The sequence below is a fragment of the Tamandua tetradactyla genome, chromosome 3, assembly GCF_023851605.1.
Source record: "Tamandua tetradactyla isolate mTamTet1 chromosome 3, mTamTet1.pri, whole genome shotgun sequence".
Taxonomy (NCBI): domain Eukaryota; kingdom Metazoa; phylum Chordata; class Mammalia; order Pilosa; family Myrmecophagidae; genus Tamandua; species Tamandua tetradactyla.
In genome coordinates, this window is record NC_135329.1 from 24,199,624 (window position 1) to 24,222,392 (window position 22,769).

The 22,769-nt window shown below is 35.7% G+C and overlaps 1 protein-coding gene across 7 annotated transcripts in view; it reads right to left on the bottom strand.

The window, feature by feature from the left end:
- Positions 1–779: 779 nt before the first annotated feature.
- Positions 780–22,769, bottom strand: part of ENTPD4 (ectonucleoside triphosphate diphosphohydrolase 4) — a 32,514-nt gene continuing 10,524 nt past the window's right edge. For 6 of the 7 annotated variants that reach the window (XM_077152810.1, XM_077152806.1, XM_077152803.1 and 3 more), the window contains 9 exons: positions 21,218–21,368; positions 20,604–20,707; positions 18,405–18,464; positions 17,981–18,135; positions 16,110–16,276; positions 9,769–10,093; positions 7,915–8,000; positions 6,850–7,011; positions 780–5,000 (listed from right to left, as the gene is read on the bottom strand). In XM_077152810.1, coding sequence (XP_077008925.1) covers positions 4,772–5,000; positions 6,850–7,011; positions 7,915–8,000; positions 9,769–10,093; positions 16,110–16,276; positions 17,981–18,135; positions 18,405–18,464; positions 20,604–20,707; positions 21,218–21,368 — 1,439 coding nt within the window. In that variant the 3' untranslated portion in view covers positions 780–4,771. The remainder of the gene's footprint in view (positions 5,001–6,849; positions 7,012–7,914; positions 8,001–9,768; positions 10,094–16,109; positions 16,277–17,980; positions 18,136–18,404; positions 18,465–20,603; positions 20,708–21,217; positions 21,369–22,769) is intronic. The other variant, XM_077152809.1, reaches the window with a different exon arrangement.

Here is a 22,769-nt window from a genome sequence, read left to right on the forward strand (position 1 = left end):
CACTTCTCTTTAACCAAGTAGAATAAAAATTTAGACATCTTACCAATGGCTTACATACTTTTATGTATTTACCTGTAAGCATCATGACCTGTTTTTGCACTGCCTCAAAAATTATTTAAGCAAGTTCCAGTTTAACATCATTATTCAGTTTCCTGTTTATGGCTTAAGCACTGCATATTTGCGCTAACTTCTCTCTCTCTGCACTCCCATTTTGTTTTGCTTTACCATCATTCCTTCCCATACCTATTTCTTAGGCCTTAATTGTACTGCTATGAACAGCTGAACCTCTTTCCTTTCCATCACCTATTTTCAGGTTATGGCTCAGGCCCACCCTCCTCCATCAGGAATACCTCTATTTACATATTCCCAAATGGCTATAAAGGAGAGTTCTGCTCTAATTCTCTATTAGTTACCAGTTACACTGATAATGAAATGAGGCATTTACTGTAAATAAGTCAAAAGCTTAAGCTCAGATTCCTTGCAAATAATTAGCTAAATAGCTATGAAGTTATATAAATGGCATTGTTTTACTTCTTGTCTCTCTATTGTTAGTAAATACTTTAAAATGATAAGGTTATCGATTTAAGGCTATAAGGTTATAAACAGTTGCCTTATAATGGCTTTTTACTTTTTTTTTTTTTTTTTTGGTGCCTGGCTATTACACCTGGATAAATATTTCCTTGTCGAAATATGGCATTTGTGCTGTAGGGCACAGAGGTCCCTCCTTCAGCAACCCACAGTTGACATAGCCACATCAAACACAACAGATGCAAATAGGGTACATAGTAGTTGGACAATTTATTTGACTGAATTTAGATTCATGTTCATTGAACCATTCTAACATGTAGTAAGATTCAAACACCAGAGAAAAATCTATTTATATCACAAGAAAGCAAGCCTACACAGAGTCTATGGGCAATCAGGTAAACTTTCATTTTATGCTCAGCACCCATTCATATGCAAGAGCAACAATACGAGGTTGTCAAAATAAAGAGTTATAACACCACAACAGTATCCCAAGATGTATATTCTTATTTTGGAAAACATTATTTAAACTTAAAAAACAAAACAGAAAAAAACACTTAAAGATGTTCTCTTTATAATTTTTTATAAGTTTTTTATAATTCCTAATTGTAAAATATAATTTTAGTAACGGAACAAAGAATTGCCCTTGGCTGGTCATATCAGGCATTACTGAAAGGGAAAATGAGTATCATACAATACAAAAAACACTGAAATAAATAACTAAATACACAATTTACTTAAAGGTAGTTTTACTGCATTGCACATTACCACACAAAATTCTAAAGCTGAGTTCTTTTAAAAGCCTGGAAAACACATTTGCCTTTGTAGTTTTTTGATAAGAGATTCATGCTCTTTATTAAAAAAAAAAAAAAAAACTATTCTATGTATGCCTGAGTTTAAAATTTAAATATTTGTTATCCAGAGCTTGCCAATCCTAGTGCACAGTGGTGGTGGACAATGGTGGTGAAACAGTGATTTCCTGGGCCTTCAGGGTGGTGAGGCAGATCCCCCAGGGAGCTGGCCTGAAGCCACAGGCAGCCTTTCTTCAGATTGCCCCTATACTGGGAAGCACTGCCTGAGACCAGCAGTGTCGGAGAGAAAATGTGCAAAAACTACTGATTTATATCAATGTGTTTGTACCTTTAGGGGTTTAAAAAGGAGAAACCACACAATATAGCTATAAAACTATACATTTATGTAGGAGTGTTTCTACCAAGATTTAGTACTTTTCCTTTGACAATGTGTTCGGCACATTCCAGGTACAATTTATTTTGCTTTCTATTACTCGTATAGAGAGTTTACCTTTTTCTTGACTCCTTCTTAATTGATAGTAATCCTTCTCCTCCTGAATTAAGCTCCTCCTCTGCCTGCCTCTCATCCCATCCCTGCACCACTGGGACAAAGAGCCCGTCTTCCCTTCTTTGGTATAGAACGGTGAGAAACTACATGAGCTCTTTCCTGGAATGGATTTGTTGTGAATGCATACATTTCAGCATAACATAATGGTCCTTCCTGAATAACACATTTTGGCGGTTGGGGGGGGTGAATCTTGTCCTCTGGTTTGTTAGAAAAAATTGATCTTGAAAATAATCTAGAAGGAAAGATAAGAAGTAAAATCTTTTGAATAAACAAATAATTTTAGATTGACCTTTGACTACTTCTCTTGGCCATCTTTTGGGCTCACTCATTATACCTGCCTTCCTGAATTAAGAGATGATAATACTGTTTACAACCTTTCTTGAATCAGATTCTTCTTGCAGAGATCAGCAAACTTTTTCCATAAAGGGTCATGTACGTAAATATTTTAGACTCTCTAGGCCACATACAGTCTCTGTTGCATATTCTTTTTTTCTTACAGACCTCTAAAAATGTGTAAGATATTTTTTAGTTCATCTGGTCTTAAAAGAACAGGCCATGGGCCAGATTTGGCCTACTGGCAATAATTTGCCAAACCTTGCTCCTGAGAATTCTTTGTTGGGAGCGTGGGCACTTACTTGTACGAAGGATAAAGTTGTCTGAACCTTGGAACCCTAGTTTGGGAGTGACAGAGTTCTCTGCAGCAGAGAACCTTAGGCCAGGCTTAAAGCAGAGCTCCCCTATGCTCGTCTCTACTCTGTCTTCTGAAAGTTACAGAGCTATATCAAATCAGCATCCTTTGTGTAGAAGGTGGTTATTTAAAATAGGAAGTTTTAATTAAGGCCTATTTAGATCTGTCTATGCTGCCTTGTTCTTTTCTTGATTTTAAAGGTAAATTACACAGTCAAGGCACTTTAAAAATTTCATTCTGCAGGTTAGGGACTTACCACCCAACCATGGTGGAAAAGTTAAAGTATAAATTTAGTTCCTCTTAGCAATAACATCACCCATAGTCTACAGGGGCAAGCCCTATGGAAGAATTCAAGGAGAAATATGCCAGCTCACTCCATTTTTGGGATATCTCTGACCCAGCTCATTCGTGGCTGGTTCTTAAAAGGAGGAGTGTTTACAAGAGACCAAGGATTTGAATAGCTGGAGACCAGCATTTCAGATGATGGTTGCTAAGTTCATGGAGACATACATCCCCATGCTCTGGAACAAGATCTCTACACATTAAATTCTATAACACCACTCAGCTACTCCAATCTTTAGAATGTCTGAGATGTAAACATTCTGTCAATATTTTTTCAATGCTAGAATATCCATTTTGAAGAGAAGTATAAGATAATTTACATTTGTTTCATAAATTTACAATTTTTAAGTCATCAATATATACACAGTATGTCGTGTTAGTAAGTAATCAACATAAACTCAAACTTTTTTTTGCTGAGTTAAGTAAGGGTTTTGGAATCTGAATTATTTCTCTATTCAATGATTTTTTTTTAAAGGCAGCTGATGAGTCTCAGAATACACATGTTACCAATTACATGAATTTATTTTGGAGTTTTAAAAATAGCATGCAAACACACACATATGCACAAAAAGAATTTCGACTAAAACCTAATTCCCAAAGCCTCTAAACTAGATGAGTAGGTGAAGAACAACCAACCAATCACATATGCAAATCCAGTTATTTTTTATTAAAATGTCAAATTTGTTTTCTTCAAAATGTGAGTTTATTTCTTGCATTCAACTTAAACCCTTCTCTTAGTCTGGATTTACAGAGGCATTACCAACACAGCCTCAACTTCAGCAGTAGTAGAGAATTTTTCAAGCTATGCATGGGTCTACAGAATAAAACAGCTGAGACGACTTTTAACTAAGGGGGAAAAATACCAATTTGAAGTTGGACAAAATTGGAGTACAATTAAGCAAAAACATACAACCAAGAAATACTGTAATGCTTGTAAATGGGTACTAGATGTGGTTTTAATAACACTTAAAGCAATGGAACTTTATGAATTTTCCAATTCTTTCAAAAATAAAGGGTTTTAAGGCCACTGAAATGTGAGCTAAAGAAAGGAAACGTGGTCACAAAAAATATTGGGGATTTTTCTAAATAAAATGAAATGAAACAGTAAATTCTGAAGAGTGTTTTTTTTTTTAAAGAAAGCACTGCATTCCCTCATTCTGCTTCATTAGCATTTGCTCCCATGTACACACACAAAGCTCTAGTCAGTATTTCACATTTTACAGGTCTCTTCATTATAATTTTTAAAAACAGTAACCTCCTGGTACCTACAGTTCTCTATTTTTTATATAAATGGTTTTGAAATTTTAAACCTGCCATGAAAACAGGTCAGAGGGCCTGGTTTAGGACTCAGCCCTGCAGACAAACACTGTAACTTTCTGTAACAGTGGTAGACCTGAATGATAAATAAAAACTAAACATCACCCTCTTTAAGTTAGAGCTTTTAAAAGGGAGAAAAAAAGAGGATTACATCTCTTGGTTCCATTAAAGTATTACTCCTAGATCCTATCTTTACTCATAGAAAATATCTTTCATATTTCCCTCCAATACCAAAGTGCATTTGATTAAAAGTTAACATACCTTAAAGAAAAAACATAAATCTTACTATTTTTGGCAGATATCATATGCAGCAAAAAATCAAGTGACTTTCCCCTTTCTGTACTTGTCAATTTAAAGCTATATCCAAAATGGCTAAAAGCCTTTCCCTTTAGGAAAGGAACTTAAAACCAATGAATTTTGTTTTTGTTTTAAGGAACCAAAAGGACAAGGAAAAATAAAATCAGAATAAAGAGGAGAAACCCTGAGGCAAAAATGGCTTTTCCTTTAGAAAGTCTTCCTGGGGCTCTCTAACTCCCAGGTTCACAAGGTACCAGCAGTCTTCTGAGATGGAAGGCCTTCCTCCATCCAGAGGGTGGCAGCCAAGCCATGCCGGAGCGTCCGCCGGTGAATGCGCCGGAGCCGCAGCAGGTAGAGGAGGATGGACAGCAGGACCACCAGGAAACAGCCCGAGAACAGGTAATGATTGTAGACAAAGGAGAAGCCCCGCCAGTGAGTGTGACTGGCCCGGAAAATCTCCTGCTGGATATCTCTGCCCACGTGGAAACAAAAACCAACAAAACCAACAAAATAGATAAGAGATAACAGATAGAACTAATCAGACAAAAAATGTGAGGCAATGAACAATGTACAGGATACAGCTCAGAGGGCCTGGTTTAGGAAGCAGCTCTGCAGACAAAACCTAACTTTTTATAATTGTTACTAAAACTGAGTCTCTGAGACACTAAAATGTTGGATAATATGGCTTAACAGGGTAATCATATGTATTACACAAGATAACATGTGAAAGAACACCCATTAGTCTGTAGCAGTTATTATTTTAAATTGGGTAACAAAAATCAGAGAAAAGTTAGAACTGTGACTAAGCTTTTCACCAATGCACTGTACCTACTATGGAATCAAATCCCATGTTTGTTATCAACAACACCCATTGCTTACAATCTTTGCAATTAACCCAGCTAAAAGTATTGCTGAAAGATGCCCAATTAAATGGAAAAAGTAAATGAGCTATTAACTCATTTATCAGTTAACTAGGGCTCTTAATGTGGGGTCAAGAGCCAGCTAGCTCTGTGAACCTGAATGAGGAAAAATTCACATCTTTATTTTCACCAATCTCTGACTGAAATTTAGCACTTCGTTCAAACATGCATGTAGACAACAAACTACTATGATATTAGCAGGGCATGTGACTTTGTTGCTAGTGAATCACAGATACCTGATTTCACGTATGTCCCAAAATATCTTTGGCACTCATCACTACAATGAAATTAAAGAAATTACTAGCTCTGCTGCCAGACACTGTTAATTAATGTGTTAATAAAGAAGCACAAACATTACTACATCAAAATTTCTTGTGATATTTTAATAAGTGCACTTCAATATAATGGTTTCTTCTATAATAACATGTAGTTACATTATGTGTTTTAAAATGCTATTTTGAGAAAGGATCCAAAGCCATAAAGTTAAAAACCCCTATATTAACTCCTTTGTAGGAACAGACAGTTGTGTATAATCAAACATAGGACACCATAATATTATGGGGTGTGTGCTGGTTTGAAAAGATGTATGGACCCTAGAAAAGCCATGTTTTAATCAAAATTCCATTCGTAATGGCAGAATAATCCCTATTCAATACTGCATGTTTGAATCTGTAATTAGATAATATCCCTGGAGATGTGATTTAATCAAGTGTGGTTGTTAAACTGGATTAGGTGATGACATGTCTCCACCCATTTGGGGGGGTCTTGATAAGTTTCTGGAGTCCTATAAAAGTGGAAACATTTTGGAGAATGAAAGAGATTCACAGAGAGCAGAGGAGAATGACAGCCACGAGAAGCAGTGTCCACCAGCCAGCAACCTTTGGAGATGAAGAAGGAAAACGCCTCCTGGGGAGCTTCATGAAACAGGAAGCCAGGAGAGAAAGCTAGCAGATGATGCCTTGCTCGCCATGTGCCCTTTCAGCCAACAGAGAAACTGTGACTGGCATTCTTGAACCAAGGCATCTTTCCCTGGATGCCTTTGATTGGACATTTCTATAGACTTATTTTAATTGGGACATTTTCTCGGCCTTAGAACTGTAAACTAGCAATGTATTAAATTCCCCTTTTTAAAAGCCATTCTGTTTCTGGTATATTGAATTCCAACAGCTAGCAAACTAGAACAGGGTGTATAGGCTGGGTAAGGGAGGAAGCACTGGTGAGGAAGTGGGGAATACCAAAGTCAAACTTCTCTGACTTTACAGTCCTGCCCACAGCCAGGTCTAACAATACCACAAACATCCCAAAGCACAATTGGCTGCCTCTGTCACATACTGTTTCCATAGTGCATCATTACTGCAGAAAAGCATGTTTTTGGATTCTCATTACCAAATTAACTCATACCTTAAGGGTAAAAAGCGGGTCCTGTAAAGGATTGCTCCGAGGGTCCACTGAACTTCCTTGTCATAAACTTGCAAGGCAGTCTTTAAGTTTTTATAATTGACAGGAAATGAAAAGCCCCTATGAAACACTTCAAACATCCAGGCAGATTTGAAGCACTGATATCTATAAATATAAATACAAGCATAAATCAGAATGATTCACTTGTTGAAATGAAACTCTACACAGAGATGGCCTTTTACACTAATCAACATCAGAGTAAAAACTTCATTAGGTGAGCTCTCTGACAGCCAAAGCAACTGTATGTATTTCAGTTGATTAACTTGACTTATGCCATTTGCCCTACAACGTGAAACAGGTCATGTTTAAAAATCAATTAGCTCATGAAACTTGGTCTCTGTATAATTTAATATATTGCCATGACAGGCATTCCATCATTTATTCACTGAATAAATACTGAGCAAGTTCCAACCTCTCTGACCTGAGTTTCTTTATTTATAAAACAGGAGAATAGGAAGTGATTATTTGTAAGGTCCTTTTCCATTCTAATATTCTATGACTAAATATTTATTAGAGGCTTACTTTTTACAAAGCACTGTGTTAAGTAATTATACAAGATATAATAAATAAGATATAATCACTATTCTTAAGTAACTTAAAAGGAAAGGGGATTTTTAAAAAGCAACAAATTAAAAGAAAGCAGAATATGATAAAATGCCATTAGAGAGGCATAATCAGTGCTAAGAACACTCAAAGAGAGGAGGATGACTTCTGATTGAGTGGACAGAAAAGACTGGAGAGTGTCAGCATCTGACCTGGCTTCGAAGCCTTGGGAGGATTTTAACGAGTAAAGGTATGAATAAGGGAATTTCAGCAAAACTGAGCAAGGCAATAGAGGATGTTTGAAACAAGCATTTGTCCAGTCTGAAAGGAACCCAAGAGCATATGAAAAGGAGCAGAGATTGACAAGGATAAAAATGTAGACTGGGGTCCAGGTAAGGCAAGCAAACAGGGCCAATACTGAATTAATGGTTTAAAAATATCCTGGCTTGATCATTCACCACTTACTTCAGCCTATGGAGGTCAGCATGAGAGGCATATAGGCCTCGGTCAAAGCGTTCTCTTAAGATCGACCACTTCGTTGCACAATAATCCTGAAAAAAAAATTTTACCCCAAATAAAACATTAGTAAAGGTTTATTAAAACTATTTTTAAATTTAAAATTTATCAAATACATATTCATAATAAGCATATCCTTCCAATTAAGAAACACACAAGCTTAATTTATACGTGTGTACAATGAATATAAGACACAAATACTCAGAGAATACTTACTGATTAACTATTACAATGCTTGTTCTTGGCCTAAAAATTCTGCCACATCTATTGTTAAAAAGAATTTCACTGCCCACAACCAACTTCTTCAAAATTTAGTTTCTCTTTCCATGATTATATGTCATAGGCATAAAATTTTGGAAAAGTGAAGCAAAACTTTAGTTCAAACTGCATACCTCTCCTATACCAGAAACAATACAACATACTGAGAAGACAAAGTTGATTACAAAAGGTTTGATTTTTAGGGGATGTGAAAGAGGTACCACCTTTTATAGGAGTTACTTATTTGTAATATTAATAGCTAACATTTATTGAGCATTGTACCAAAATCTGTGTTGTATTTTTTTCTGAATTCAATACTTAAAACAACACAAGACAGTATTATTAAAATCTCTGTTTAAAAGATGAAGACATTGAAGCCCAGAGAGATGCAAAAGGGGACAGTGTTTAGCCTGGGTTGAGAGGGTATGGACAGACATTGCAGGTAGAAAAAATATCATAAACAAAGACACAGATGAGAAATAGCATCGAGTGTGAGGAAAAGTAATAGTTTGATATGATTGCAGTATAAAGGTTAGGTGGGGAGATGGCTACAAAGTTAGGTAGTACATGCTAAGACATGGAATTTATTCTGTAAACAACAGGAAGCATTAAAGATTTTAAATAGGAGAGCAAGGTGACTGTCCTTGTGTTTCAGATAAAGTACTTTGGGAGCAGTGTGGAGGATGAATGCTGGAGAGAATACCTGACAGGAGGGGATTAGATGCAAGAAGACCAATTAGGAGGCTCCTGCAATAGCAGGTAGCAGCCAGAAGGCCTAGACTAGAATAATGATGGTAGAGAGAAGGTAAGGATGGGGTTGAGAAATATTTATGAGAAAAAATACCATGCTTAATGCTTGATCATATAGGCATATAAAGGCAGAGTTGACTGAACGATATGAAGAAATCTATAACTTCTAAGTTTCAAGGAGGACTGGATAGTTAGCGATACCATTAACCAAGACAGCACAACAGAAAAAGAAACAGAATGGGGAGAAAATTCAGGGTTTGACTCGAGCTGTGAGATCTAGCTGGTGACTGGGCAGGTAGCAGGCCTGGAGCCTCTTACAGCAAACCATGAGCATGAATGAGACCATCCAAGGACCTGAAGGAGAGAGGGCCAAAGGTGGAACCCTAGATCAAAGGGCACGAAGAAGAGAAATCCCTAAAAGAAACTAAAAAAAAAAAATTGTCAGAATTGTCAGAAACACGGGAAGGAACAAAGGACTAGCAGTATTTTGGCCACTAAGGGAGTAGGAAGGCTAGAAGGATTATTGTCAGAGGTAGCAGAGAATAATAATATAAGATTATAATTTGGGGGTCACTGATGACCATAGTAGTGGTAGGCAGAGGTTGGCTTACAGTACACTTTTGACTTTTACTATGACTATTTCCCTTCCCCAACCAAAGGGAAAAGGATTCCCAACACGGTGCACCATCTTTCTCTTGATATAGGTATCCAGATGTGAAGAAAGGACATAACCCGTCATCATCCACAGCAGTGTCTCAGAAGCAGGCAGGAGAAGATAGCTTATTTGAAGGTTACCTTTGCAGCTTTAGTAAATTTAGCAGCATTGTAGTCTCCCCCCATCCGTAACACATCCTCAGTGCAATAGTAGAATTCAGAAAAACCATAGAATTCACTGTTCTGGAAGTAAATTGGAGGCTGGTAGACACCATTTAGGGAAGTTTGTGTCTCATTTGTTCTATTCATGAAAGTCTGGATAGTCTCTCGACACAGGTCAAAGTCTCCTGTTCCCCGTAGGTACATGGTCTGTCCATTTTGTTGGATTTCATCTTTAATATCTAGGGGTAAGCAGGGGTCCAGGTACGGAGCATCAGGAGTCAGACCAGTCTGTTTATCCAGGAGTCTACAGGACAAAAAGAAACTTTACTACAGGACCTATAGAAAATTTGTTTCAGAGAAGTAGCTGTAGGTCACTGTTTCTCAAAATATGCTCTGTGGAAAACAAGTTCTACAAGATGTTCAGTGGGAAAATTAAAGGCTCCCAATATTGATTAAGTTAGGAAGTTCATACTTGATCCCCTTTGGAGATTCATGATACACATCAGCACACAGCAGACACTTTAACAGAGCAGAGTTAAACAACTTTTCAGATTACTAAATGCCTTCCATTCCAGCCTGCTGAGTGTTCCAGGTTAGTTAGCTCCTCTCTAGGTCACTCACTACAGTTGAGAGCATACCAAATCTGTTGTTTCCAAACTCATTTTGGGACTAGTGCTTGTCATTTTAATCATGTGCAAATACAGAAATTTGATCATAAAAAAAAAAAAAATAAAAAAAAAAGATAAGTGGGGCGGGCCGCGGTGGCGCAGCGGGCAAAGTGCTTGCCTGCTGTGCCGGAGGACCTCGGTTCGATTCCCGGCCCCAGCCCATGTAACAAAAACGGAGAAACAGAATACAATAAAACAAGAAAATGTTTAAAGATGTTTCCCTTTCTTCCTTCCTTCCTTCCTTCTATCCTTCCTTCCTTCTCTCTGTCTTTCCTTTAAAAAAAAAAAAAAGATAAGTGGTCCTAGCTTAGATCCTTTAGAAAAATACTATAAAGGCACATTGCTAGAAAACTGTTGTCAAATTAGATATGGGCAAGATTAAAAAAAATTAAAAACTGACAAAAATCTGGAAGGATATGGTATTAAATTACTCACAGATGTCTTTAAGTCCTTAATATTCTGTAGAAAAATCCAAACTGACATCAGGATGAGTGGGTGCAATGCATGCAGTAAAAATGATGGAAAACTCTAATGAATGTATATGTTCTAAGAAAAGGCCTTCGTGTGGAACAAAATATCCAAAAATGTAAGTATATTTATAAGATTCCATGTTTTAGCTTTTTTTTTACATTAATCAAATATCAGTCCAAATGCAGCAGATAATAGAGTTCCTATGTACATAGGCTCAGAGAAGTCTTCCAGAAAAGAAACCTTAACTTTAACTTGTGTTTTCCAAGTGAAATGGACTAGGTTTACTACTTCCTAACTAAATTTCTGGGAGTTAAGATCTGTTGTCCAATTATGTGTATTAACATATAAGCAAAGGAGAGACTTCTAGCTTATGAAAGCTAAAGCTAAAATTATGCTAGTGTTTGATATCATGAAATCACATGGACTCAAAAGGTGTTTATTAGATGAGTAGTTGAACTCAATATTCAGACACAGATAGAAAATCAGGTTTTACATTCCATTCAACTGAAAAGCTGAGTAGTCCTAACATCAGGCAACTGAAAAAGCACTTGAATGTAAAATATAAAGTTTTTTTTTCGCATGAGCTGGCATTGGGAAACGAACCCAGGTCTGAGCATGGCAGGCGAGAATTCTGCTACTGATTCACCATCGTACCACCCAAATATAAAGGTTTTTGCCTTTAAAAATCTTAATTTAGTTAAAAAATCTATTGCCACTACTAATGGTTAAGAAGTAATCATGCATTTCAAGGCTCAAGATATATGAGAAAAATGATAAGTAACATTTATAATTCTGACAAAAGTCCAAGACAAGTCAAATGTATACCTCATGCTACTATCTTTAGACACATTACATTTAAATTAAGAAGAATCACACTAAATTGCTCATTATATAAAACTTCTTGAAACTAAAACCAATTTTAGTAAAAATTAGGGTTCCAGAAGAAGGTATTCAGTGGCTGCAAAAATCTTGGTTCAAATGTCATTTATAAAACATTTCAATTTTAAGATTATAAAAAATATATCCCAGAATGTATTATGTAATAATTTTTAAAAAAAGCTCTTTTAATATTATTCAATTAACTTTTGAAGCAGATACAAGAAAAAGCTTCTTATTACTTTTCCAAGCACATATGTGAATTTCTGGTAAATGTGGTACTGAATAGTTCTTTCTTGGCCTTTTTAAAAGTTCAGGCCTTCACACATTTGTTAAGATTAAATTTATCAAACGACATACTGTCATTTATCTCTATAAAGTATAATTTTTTCCCTCAAAATTATTCCATCAAAACAAACAAGCTGTAAAGCCTTACATTAAAAAAGAAGAAAGATCTCAAATCAGTAACGTAACCTTGCTTCTGGAAGAAACAGAAAAAAGAAGTGCAAATTAAACCCAGAGTAAGTAAAATGAAGGAAATAAAGGTTAGAACAGAGATAAATGAAGTAGCGAATAGAAAAACAACAGAGAAAAATCAAAGAAAAATGTTTCTGTGAAAATTTCAATAAAACTGACAGTCCTTTAGCTAGGCTGACAAAGAAGAAAAGAGAATTCAAATAATAAAAATCAGAAATGAAAGAGGAGATATTACTACCTAATTAACAGAAATGAAAACAATTAAAGAGGATACTATGAACAACTGTAAGCCAAAAAATTATATAACCGAGATGAAAAGGACAAATTCTTAGAAATTTGTTTGACCTAAACAGGGTCAAAAAAAACAGAAGATCTCAGCAGACCAATAACAAAGAGATTAAGTCAGCAATCAAAAATCCCCCAAAAAAGAAAAACCTAGGTCCAGATGGCTTCATGGGTGAGTTTTACCAAACATTCCAAGAATTAAACACCAATCCTTCTCATTCCAAAAAAATGAACAGAAGGGAACACTGCCTAACTCATTATATGAGGCGAGCATATATAATTACTAGGCTTATATATACCAAAGCCAGAAAAATGATATCACAAAAAAAGAAAATTACAGATCAATATCCTTTATGAATACAGGTGCAAAAATCTTCAACAAAATACCAATAGACCAAATCCATCAGCACATTAAGAGGATCATACACCATAACCAAGTGGGATTTACTGCAGAAATGTACTGGTGGGTCATCAATTAATGTAATATAACGCATTAACAGAATGACAGTAAAAAAGAAAAATTTCAGCATCTCAGTTGATGCTGAAAAAACAACAGAAAGAAATCCAACACTCCTTTTTGACAAAACACTCAGAAAACTAGGAATAGAAGGGAACTTCCTTAACCTGAAAAAGGGCATGTATGAAAAATCCACAGCTAACACCATGCTCAGTGATGAAAGAATGAAAGGTTCTCCTCCATGATCACAAACAAGACAAGAATGCTAGCTTTTACACTGGTATTCAACCTACTGTACTGGCAGTTCTGGCCCAAGTAATTAGGCAAGAAAGAAAAAAGGCACCCAAGTTGGAAAGGAAAAAGTAAAATTATCCCTGTTTTCAGATGACATGATCCTACATATAGAAAATCCTAAAGAATCTCCAAGAAGGCTACTAGAACTAACAAATGAATTCAGCAAAGTAGCAGGGTACAAGAGCAACCCACAAAAATTAGTGGTGTTTCTATATGCCAGTAATGAATCATCTAAAAAGGAAATCATGAAAACAATTCCATTTACAACTCCTATTGTATACTCAGGAATACACCTAACCAAGGATATAAAGGATTCATACAGAGAAAACAACAAAATGTTGCTGAAAGAAATTAAAGAAGACCTAAATAAATAGAAAGATATTTCATATTCATGGATTGGAAGTTGTAACAATGTTAAGATGTCAATATCACCCAAAGCAATTTACAAATTCAACACAATCTCAATTAAAATTCCAACAGCCTTCTTGCAGAAATGGAAAAGCCAACCATCAAATTCATACAGAAGAGTAAGGGGCCTTATATAGCCAAAACTACCTTGAAAAAGAAGAACAAAGTTGGAGGACTCATATTTGCTGATTTCAAAACTTATTACAAAGCTACAGTAGTCAAAACAGAGTGGTACTGGCACAAGGATGGACAAATGGAATCAAATTGAGAGTTCAGAAATACACCCTTACAGGTATGGTCAACTGATTGTTGCAAGGGTGTCAAGACCACACAATGGAGAAAGCACAATCTCTTAAATAAATGGTGCTGGGAAAACTGGATGCAAAAAGTTTATATGCAAAAAAATGAAGGTGGACCCCTGCCTTACACCATATACAAAAATTAACTCAAAATGGATGAAAGACCTAAATATAATGACTAAAACTATAAAATTCTTAGAAGAAAACATTGGGGAAAATCTTTAGGACTTTGTACAAGGCAATGGATTCTTGGACTTTACATGAGGAGCAAAAGCAACAACAACAAAAAATGATAAACTGTATTTCATCAATATTAAAAACTTTTGTGCATCAAAGGCATTATCAAGAAAATAAAAAGACAACCTACAGAATACAGTAAGAGATTGAAAACTATATATCCATTAAGAGTTTAAAATCTAGACTAAATAAATAACTCCTATAACTGAACAAAAAGACAAAACACAATTAAAAAATAGACAGAGGACTTGAATAGATATTTCTCCAAAGAAATTTTACAGATGAAAAGAAGCACATGAAAAAATGCTCTATATCATTAGGCATCAGGGAAATGCAAATCAAAACCACAAGTTACCACCTCAAACCCTTTACAATGGCTATTATTAAAAAAAAACCACAACATAAATTAGTGTGTGATGACAAGGACGCAGAGAAATAGTAACCCTTTTACACTGTTGGTAGCAATGTAAAGTGGTACAGTTGCTGTGAAAAACATTTTGGTGGTTTCTCAAAAAGTTAAACATGGAATTACCAGATGATCTAGCAATCTCATTTCTCAGTATATACCACAAAGAATTTAAAGAAGAGACTTAAACAGATAGTTGTGCACCCATGTTCATAGCAGCATTATTCAGAATAGCCAAAACACAGACACAAACTGAGTTCCCAGTAAAAGAATGCAGTATATACACACAATGGGACATCATTCAATTGTAACAAGGAATGATGTTCTAATATAGGCTCAATGTGGATGAACCTTGAAGACATCATGTTGAGTGAAATAAGCCAGATACAATAGACAGAAAAGGATAAATACTACATGATTTTACTTATAATAAATAAATAAAATATGCAAATATAGGAAGTAGATTACAGGTTATCAGCAGCAATAGCAAGTGCAGAAGTGAACAGGTACTTAATGCTTAATGGATATAGTTTCTGTTTGGGTTCACAGAAAAATTTTGGTAATGGATGGTAATTATAGTAGCACGACATTGTGAATGTAAGCAATACTACTGAAGTGTGTACTTGAAAAGTCATTAAAATGGGTAATTTTATGTTGTATATATAATAAAAATTTTTAAAATTAAATAAAACACAGAACTTAATAGGATATTTTAAATAATTCCAGATACTATATTTTTCTACTTACCTAAACAGCTTTTCTATTCTTACAGATTAATTTCAAATAAATAATCACCATATTCTTAAAATAAACTTATGCTGATAACGTGTTGCTTTTGTTTGTCTTATATATTTTCTGTACTAGGATTCTACATAAACTTATTTTTAAAACTTTCACTAATAAAAATGTTTAACAACCACTAATTTTGGCTTTAGATCATTTTTTTCTCTGGAATAACCTCCTTCACCACAGTTCTTCACTACTAGATAAATGTACAGGCTGATTTTCATAAAGTATCCAGAACTTTACATATTTCAATTTATCATTAACAATAAGACATATATTTACTGTATGCCTACAAGACATCAGTTAGGTATTGAGTTTCCCAAACAATTTGCAATCAAGAATAGCATCATCCAAGGCTCAAAACCATTTACTATCCCAAAAGCGAAATTTCTACTTCATCAGATGAGCTGAGGACCTAGAATGCACACGTCAGAGAAAGACAGAGATCTTTCTTTGGATTCTGGTGGGTTACAGGGCTGAAGGCAGAATACCCTGATGTCCTTAATCCTTTCTCCCAACTCAGATGGTAGTGAGTAATATAAAGCTAACAGTGCAGATATACTTTTGTTAAATGAATTCAACATGTGTGTCTGGATTACGTATTTTTTTTAATGAGGAGAGACCTAGGTTTGAATGGGTAGTAGACTGTGCTTTACCTGTTCTTTTGAACTGTGCTGGCAAATATTCTGTCCTCATATCTCTGTCGAGCAGCATTGCCACCAAACCCAAGAAATGTCGCCACATAGACTCTGTATACATGCTCAGTTTGGTGAACATCACATCCCAAGTTAAATTCAGCTAACAAGTTTTTAGCTACTTCCTCCTGCAAACATAGAGATAACAAATTTCAAAATTTTAAGCAATAAAAAATAACTACCTCCTGACAAATACACTCCTCTAAAAAGAATCTAAAAAGATTCTCATCTGAGAGAGGCAAAATTTCTGCTTCTGCATTTCCCAAATTCTTTTTAAGCATCCTTCATAATTCAGTATGACAATTTTGACTTAAATTTCAGATGTATTGCATATTTGTGATACTATAATTGATTCTTTGAAAAAGGAATTTAGCAATATGGTTCATATCCTCTGACTTAGTAAATCTATTTATGGAATCCTAGTTTCTGGAAATAATCTTAAACATAGAATGGCTCTATACACAAAGATATCCATTGCAGTTCTATGATAGAAAAAGCTGGATGCCATCTAAATATATAATATCAAGGAAGGGTTTAGTTAACTATGGCATATCAGCAGTTTAGGGCACTTAAAGAATGTTAAGAAAACTATGTAATAATGGAACATGCTATGTACTGTTAAATAAAGGACATGAAATTGTATAAACAGTATAATTATAACAACCATATTTAAAAAAAAATAAGTGCAAAAAAATACAGCAAAATGCTAATAATGGGTTTTTTTTTGGATGAAACGTCCATGGGAAATTTTTAACCTTGAGTTTTCAGTATTTTTCTAAGCTTTCTTTATATGTACATTTTACTTTACATTGAAGAAAAAAATTAAAACTTTTTTTTATAAATAATATATTAGTAGTTCCTAGAGGCATAACTACTTGAATATTCACAAAGCTTTTTCCAAGGAGCTCAAAAATTTATAGACCACCTTAATAAATATATTGGCTGACATTTATTGAGGACATACTAGGTGCCTGTAATATGTACATTATCTCATCTAATCCTTTAATAATCCTATATTGTAGGAACTTTTACAGATGAAGAAACCAGCTCAGAGAAGTAAAGTCATTTCCACAAAGTCACATAACTAGTAGGAATAGAGAATGTTGATGAAACCCAGGCTTGTTCCCCTCTATAGCCCTCACTTTTAACCATCACACTATGCTGCATCCCTATCTCCTAGGAGAAAATGTAGAAACCAAGCTTTGGTATTAATTTACAGCTGAATAGAAACAGAGTAATAAAGACGTAGCAATTCAGAAGTACAGGTGGAAACCCAAAGGCAGGTTTTCATTCTGATATTCTCTATACAAGGCCATCTAGCCTACTGAGAAACTGTCAAGCAGTGACTGACTGAGAGCACTGAAGAGTAAAGGAGAAAAGACATACTAAACTGCACTGTGGAAGTACTGGATACAAACCTCAATCCTTTCCCGAAAGTTTAAAAGCTGTCTGAGCTATGAGGGAAAAAAAGTTTTTTTCCACCAACTTAAGAAATTTGATACTGTTATTTAAGTCTAACAAAATCTGTAGAGAAAGGAAGTGATTGAGCAAAGATAAAATAAAAACACAAATGCAAGTATGATTGACATATATACCACAGAGAACTCTCAGTAAGTTCATAAAACAAACCAGATGATTTCAATGAACAAATACAATTGGCTTAGCTGAGGTTTGCCTTGTTTTCTTCCTGTCTGCTTTCTCCTGGGTTGAGAAGGTGGTACCTCAGCAAACATGTAAAGATGCTTTCAGATTCAGAAAACAAAACAAAAACGGATGGAGACATGTTAAATGAAAACCAAATCAAACAGAAGGAAATTTGTACAGATAATAACCTGCTGTGAGGAGGCAAAGCTTACAGTTTTGGGGACTTCATATGCTATCTGAGTTGACACGCCTCCCATGTCGAGAATACCCGCTGTTCTTTTACGGGTAATGGCTTCGCTGCTTTCACTACCAGGAATGTTAACTTCCACAACTGCCTCATCATCTGAAAAGAACAAGAAACATTCATTGGAACAGAATTAACCCAAAAAACTGTATGTTTTGAAGAGAGTCATCTTGTTTTCACGATACATTTCAAACATATTTAGGCAAATCCGGACTACTTCTCTCAACTAAAATGAAATTTAATTGTATTAAAATGCAGCTGCTCTGACTCTACTCATATACACTTAGCTGTGCTACAAAATTTAACTTCTTATTTATTCTTTCAATTAAACAGAAAAACTACATTTTAGTTGGAAATATTATACTTACCATCTTCAATATGTTCAAATCGTCCAAGAACAAAATTAATGCCAATCCAAGCATATACACCTATACACGTTTCATGGAGTAAAGATAAGAAAAAATAAAATTTTAACACATCTTGTGTAACTCTTTCCAAAACAGTCCATGCAAACATCTCATTCTATCTCTGATAATCTGTGGAAACATCATCTGAAATAACACATTACTCTTAACGTATGTCTTTTCCTAATAGTTTTCCAAGAACTTTCAGCCTTAATATTTATAGTTTTATATCCATTTATATATGTTTAAAACAGTTCCCCAGGTGCTAGTTTCCTTTGAAATTTATGGTTTGTTTCAAAATACAACAGTTTTTACTTTTTATGATGTTAAACCTATCAATTGCAAGGTTTTAAAAACTCAAACTCAAGTCATCTTTCTTACTTTCCCCTTTCCTTTATCCCACATATTCATTCAGTTGCCAAGTCTGAGTGATCCTTTTACATTTCCTATACCCAATCACTACCCATTTTCACTGTCACTTTGATTTAAGCTGTTAGAGAGAGAAGCCCATCTAATAAATTTTTCTGCCTCACCCAATCTACACTCTGCTGTAGACTGATTTACAGAATGGAGTCCCAATTCCTTAGCCTGACAATTTAAGATCTTCATGATCTGACCATAACCTACCTGTCCAACTTTTAACATTACCAGTACTTTTCAAAGGGCCACCATCCAGCCAAACTAAAATATTTTTGTTCCTCCAGCCAAAGTGCATTCTTTTTGACTTATGTTTTCACTCAAATAATTTCTTCTACTAGGAATGTGAATCTATCCCTCCCTCAGAGCTCTACTGTTTTAGTTTGCTAAAGCTACCAGAATGCAACACACCAGAGATGGCTCGGCTTTTAATAAGGGGATTTATTTAGTTACAAATTTATAGTTCTTCAGAGGAAAGGCAGCTAGCTTTCATCTAAGTTTCCCTGTCACATGAGAAGGCACACAAGCAATAACTGCTGGCCTTCTCTCGTGGCTTTTGGGTTCCAACGGCTTTCCCTGGGGCAATTCCTTTCTGTATCTAAGAACATCTTGGGCTGAGGGGTGAGAACTGAGATGAGGTATGCTGAGCTGCTGAGCTCTCTTCTGACCTCTCTCTTAAACCTCCAGCTAATTAAATTAAACATCATTCCATTGCAGAAGGCACTCCTCTTAGGCGACTGCAGATGTAATTAGCCATAGATGAATTTCGCATGCTGATGATTTAAGTCCATAGCAACAGGGCATCATCACCTGGCCAAGCTGAAACCTGAACCTAACAAGCACATCTACTTTTACCATGTTCTATTTATAACTACTCTTGAGACACAGTTCAAACATGATGCTGAAAGAAACCTGAGCTGGAAGAGAGACTTTTCCCTCTTCTGTGCTCCCATGGTATTTTTTCTATATCTTATTTATATCACCAAAACTCTACCTTGGGGCAGACCACAGTGGCTCAGCAGGCAGAGTGCTCAGCAGGCAGAGTTCTCGCCTACTATGCCGGAGAACCTGGTTCGATTCCTGGTGCCTGCCCATGTTAAAAAAAGACAAACAAACTCTACCTTGTATAGCAGTTAACTGCAGACCTCACATATGTACAAGTAGCTCAATGGCAATATTTTAATTTCATCTATTTTTGTATTTTCTGCAGCGCTTTTCACATAGGAGGTATTTGCTGAAATGATAATTTTGAAATAAATGCTTTTTGATCTCCGTTTCTAGGAAGCTATTCCCAAAATAATTTCATTGATTCTTTTTACTTTCAGGTAAAATTATCTCTTTGAAAACAGAACTAATATTTTCTCAGTGTTTCAAAGTCAAGAAGAATTTTTCCTTCCTAGTAAGTAAATCAGTAGAACTCTCCAGTGGATCAATAATTATCATAATTCCAAAAAGCTGTATAACTTAGCAAGGAACACAAACTTTTTCCATCTTTTTCTAATGGAGTCCAACATATGTTCCTTAATTATGGAGAAGATAAATTAAGTTATTTTTAAGGGGCTCAATGTTTGAGTAATAAAGGCCATTCATATGAGAAACTAGTCATTAAAAATTGTAATATTTCAAGGCTATGGATTTTCAAGTTTTAAGACATTAAGAGTAATTTAATAAGTTGTACACTGGAAAAATGGGGACAGTTTAAAGGCATGGCTTCCCAAATTTTAAGCTGAAGGCCAATATACCAACCTTCTTGCTTCCCTGAAATTACTTCCGCATGAGAGTCAGAAAATAGAAAGTCAAAGTGCACAGGGATATCAGTCAAAAGGTCTTCCAGGATGGCTTTCTGCTGGCTATAAGGAAAAATATTTACATAACAAAATATTACAATCTGAATTTTCCTGTTTTGAGAAGGAAAAAACAAAAACAGAAAAGCTCTCACCCTGGGATAAGCCTATATCAAAAAGTTAATTTTAAAATCAAAGCAATTTGTTGAAAAGACTGTATTTTAGAAAAGAATTTTCAAAATAAACGTGAATGAGTGATTCCCAGATGTGAAGCCACAGAACATGTGAATTAGTGATTCCTATATGTGAAGCTATAAATGCAACTGTTCCTTTAATTAATAAAATAGAAGACTTTTTTTTTATTGACAACTTTATAGTTTACTATATGTAGTTACAAATGAATAAATTAAAAGATAACTGGTTGGTTCCAGCTAAAGTAATAATTCTGGTACCATTCCCCAAATTGGAAGAAAGAATTTTTAATGCCTTCCTTATCAAATAAAGAAGGAGGAGGAGAAGGTGGAGGAAGAGGAAGATAACCACAACTCCACAGGCCTGCCCTCATGGGAAGATCACCTTTCCGGAAGGATTCTCATCCCAGCTGTGCAGAGAATGTAGAGAGGGGTCTCTTTATGCTTTGCTCGGGGCACATGCTCTGCAGCAAAGTTCAAGAGCGGAAAAACATAATCACTGACTTTCTCTGGAGAGGAAGCAAATTCTGAAATGCCTAAAAAACAAAACAAAGCATGACACTTCAGTTAACGACTATTTTAACTTATAAGGTATATTTCTTCAATGCAGCTAATTGAAAGAAATACAAGCTAGATACCATACACTCTTAGCTTTTCCCTGCCCCTCTTGAGAACTAATTTCACAGCCTCTTTTTCTTAAATGTAGATGTCACTAAATATTCAGTTCTATTCCCTCTTCTCAATCATCGAAAAGCTCAAAACTGATTGAGCAGCTAATGGTCAAGAACTTGGCAGCAACTGCAAATGAGATCACCCCCAACCTTAGGAAAAATATTCTCACTTTCCTTAGGCAAGCTCACTCACTTCCCCGACTGCCATCACAACCTATACGCTCTCCAAATCTTACCAACAGCAACCAGATCTCTTTCCCAACCTCCAGATCTGTATGTGGCAACTGTCTACAGGCTTTCACCATGCAGCTGCCCTCACTGGCACCCCAAACTCAACATATCCAAATCTGAACTCAGCTTCCACTACATACCTGGTCTTACTGCTTGTTACCTACTTCAGTGACCACCATCGATGGCCACTCTGTGCCCCACACCAGTATCCTGGAAAAAATCCTCTCTCTGGGTTCTCTTCTCATCCCCAATGCAATACCTCCTAGCCTCCAGTTATGGTCATCTCCCCACCACTCCTATCCAAATGGTGGGTGTCTCTTCCTGGATTAAAATCCTTTTTGTGGCTCCTCAATGCCTTCGAGATAAAGTCCAACTCTTTAGATTAGCAAACCCTGCCCAGCATATGCACCCCAACTTTAACTCTTCCCATTCAGCCTTAGGCTATACTGAACTAATGTTTCTTTAATGCATATCTAAATACCTGAGGGCCTTTGCATCTCTGCTGGGAATAGATTTCTCTTTGTCTATCCACCTCTCTACCCTCTCCCCACCCCCTTTCACCAGGCTTATTCCAGCTCATCTTTAGGGATACTTCCTCCATGGAAATCTTCCCTAACAGAGCCATGAAGATTATTTAAGTCCCACTCCTAAGTGTTCTCACTGCATTCCATGCTTATCTCTACCTCTAGTTGTAGCATTCAATACATCAGATCTAAATTACCTATTTAACTTACCTGTTACATAACAACTAGAAGTTTCAATAAACTGTCGCACAAACCACAAACTGTATCGTGTTCAAATTAATATTCCCAGCACCTAACACAGTGCCTGAAAATAGTAGGTACTCAAAAACTATTTGTTGAATGAGCATGAGTGAGCGAATATTTCCAGCAATCATGTGGACTAATAAGATCACACAATATCAACTATAAGAGAGACTTCAAAAGTAAAAAAAAAATCCTTATTTCATAGATTAGGAAAATGTGGCCCAGAAAGATGAAATGTTTTGTCAAAAGTATTAGCCAAGAACGGTTT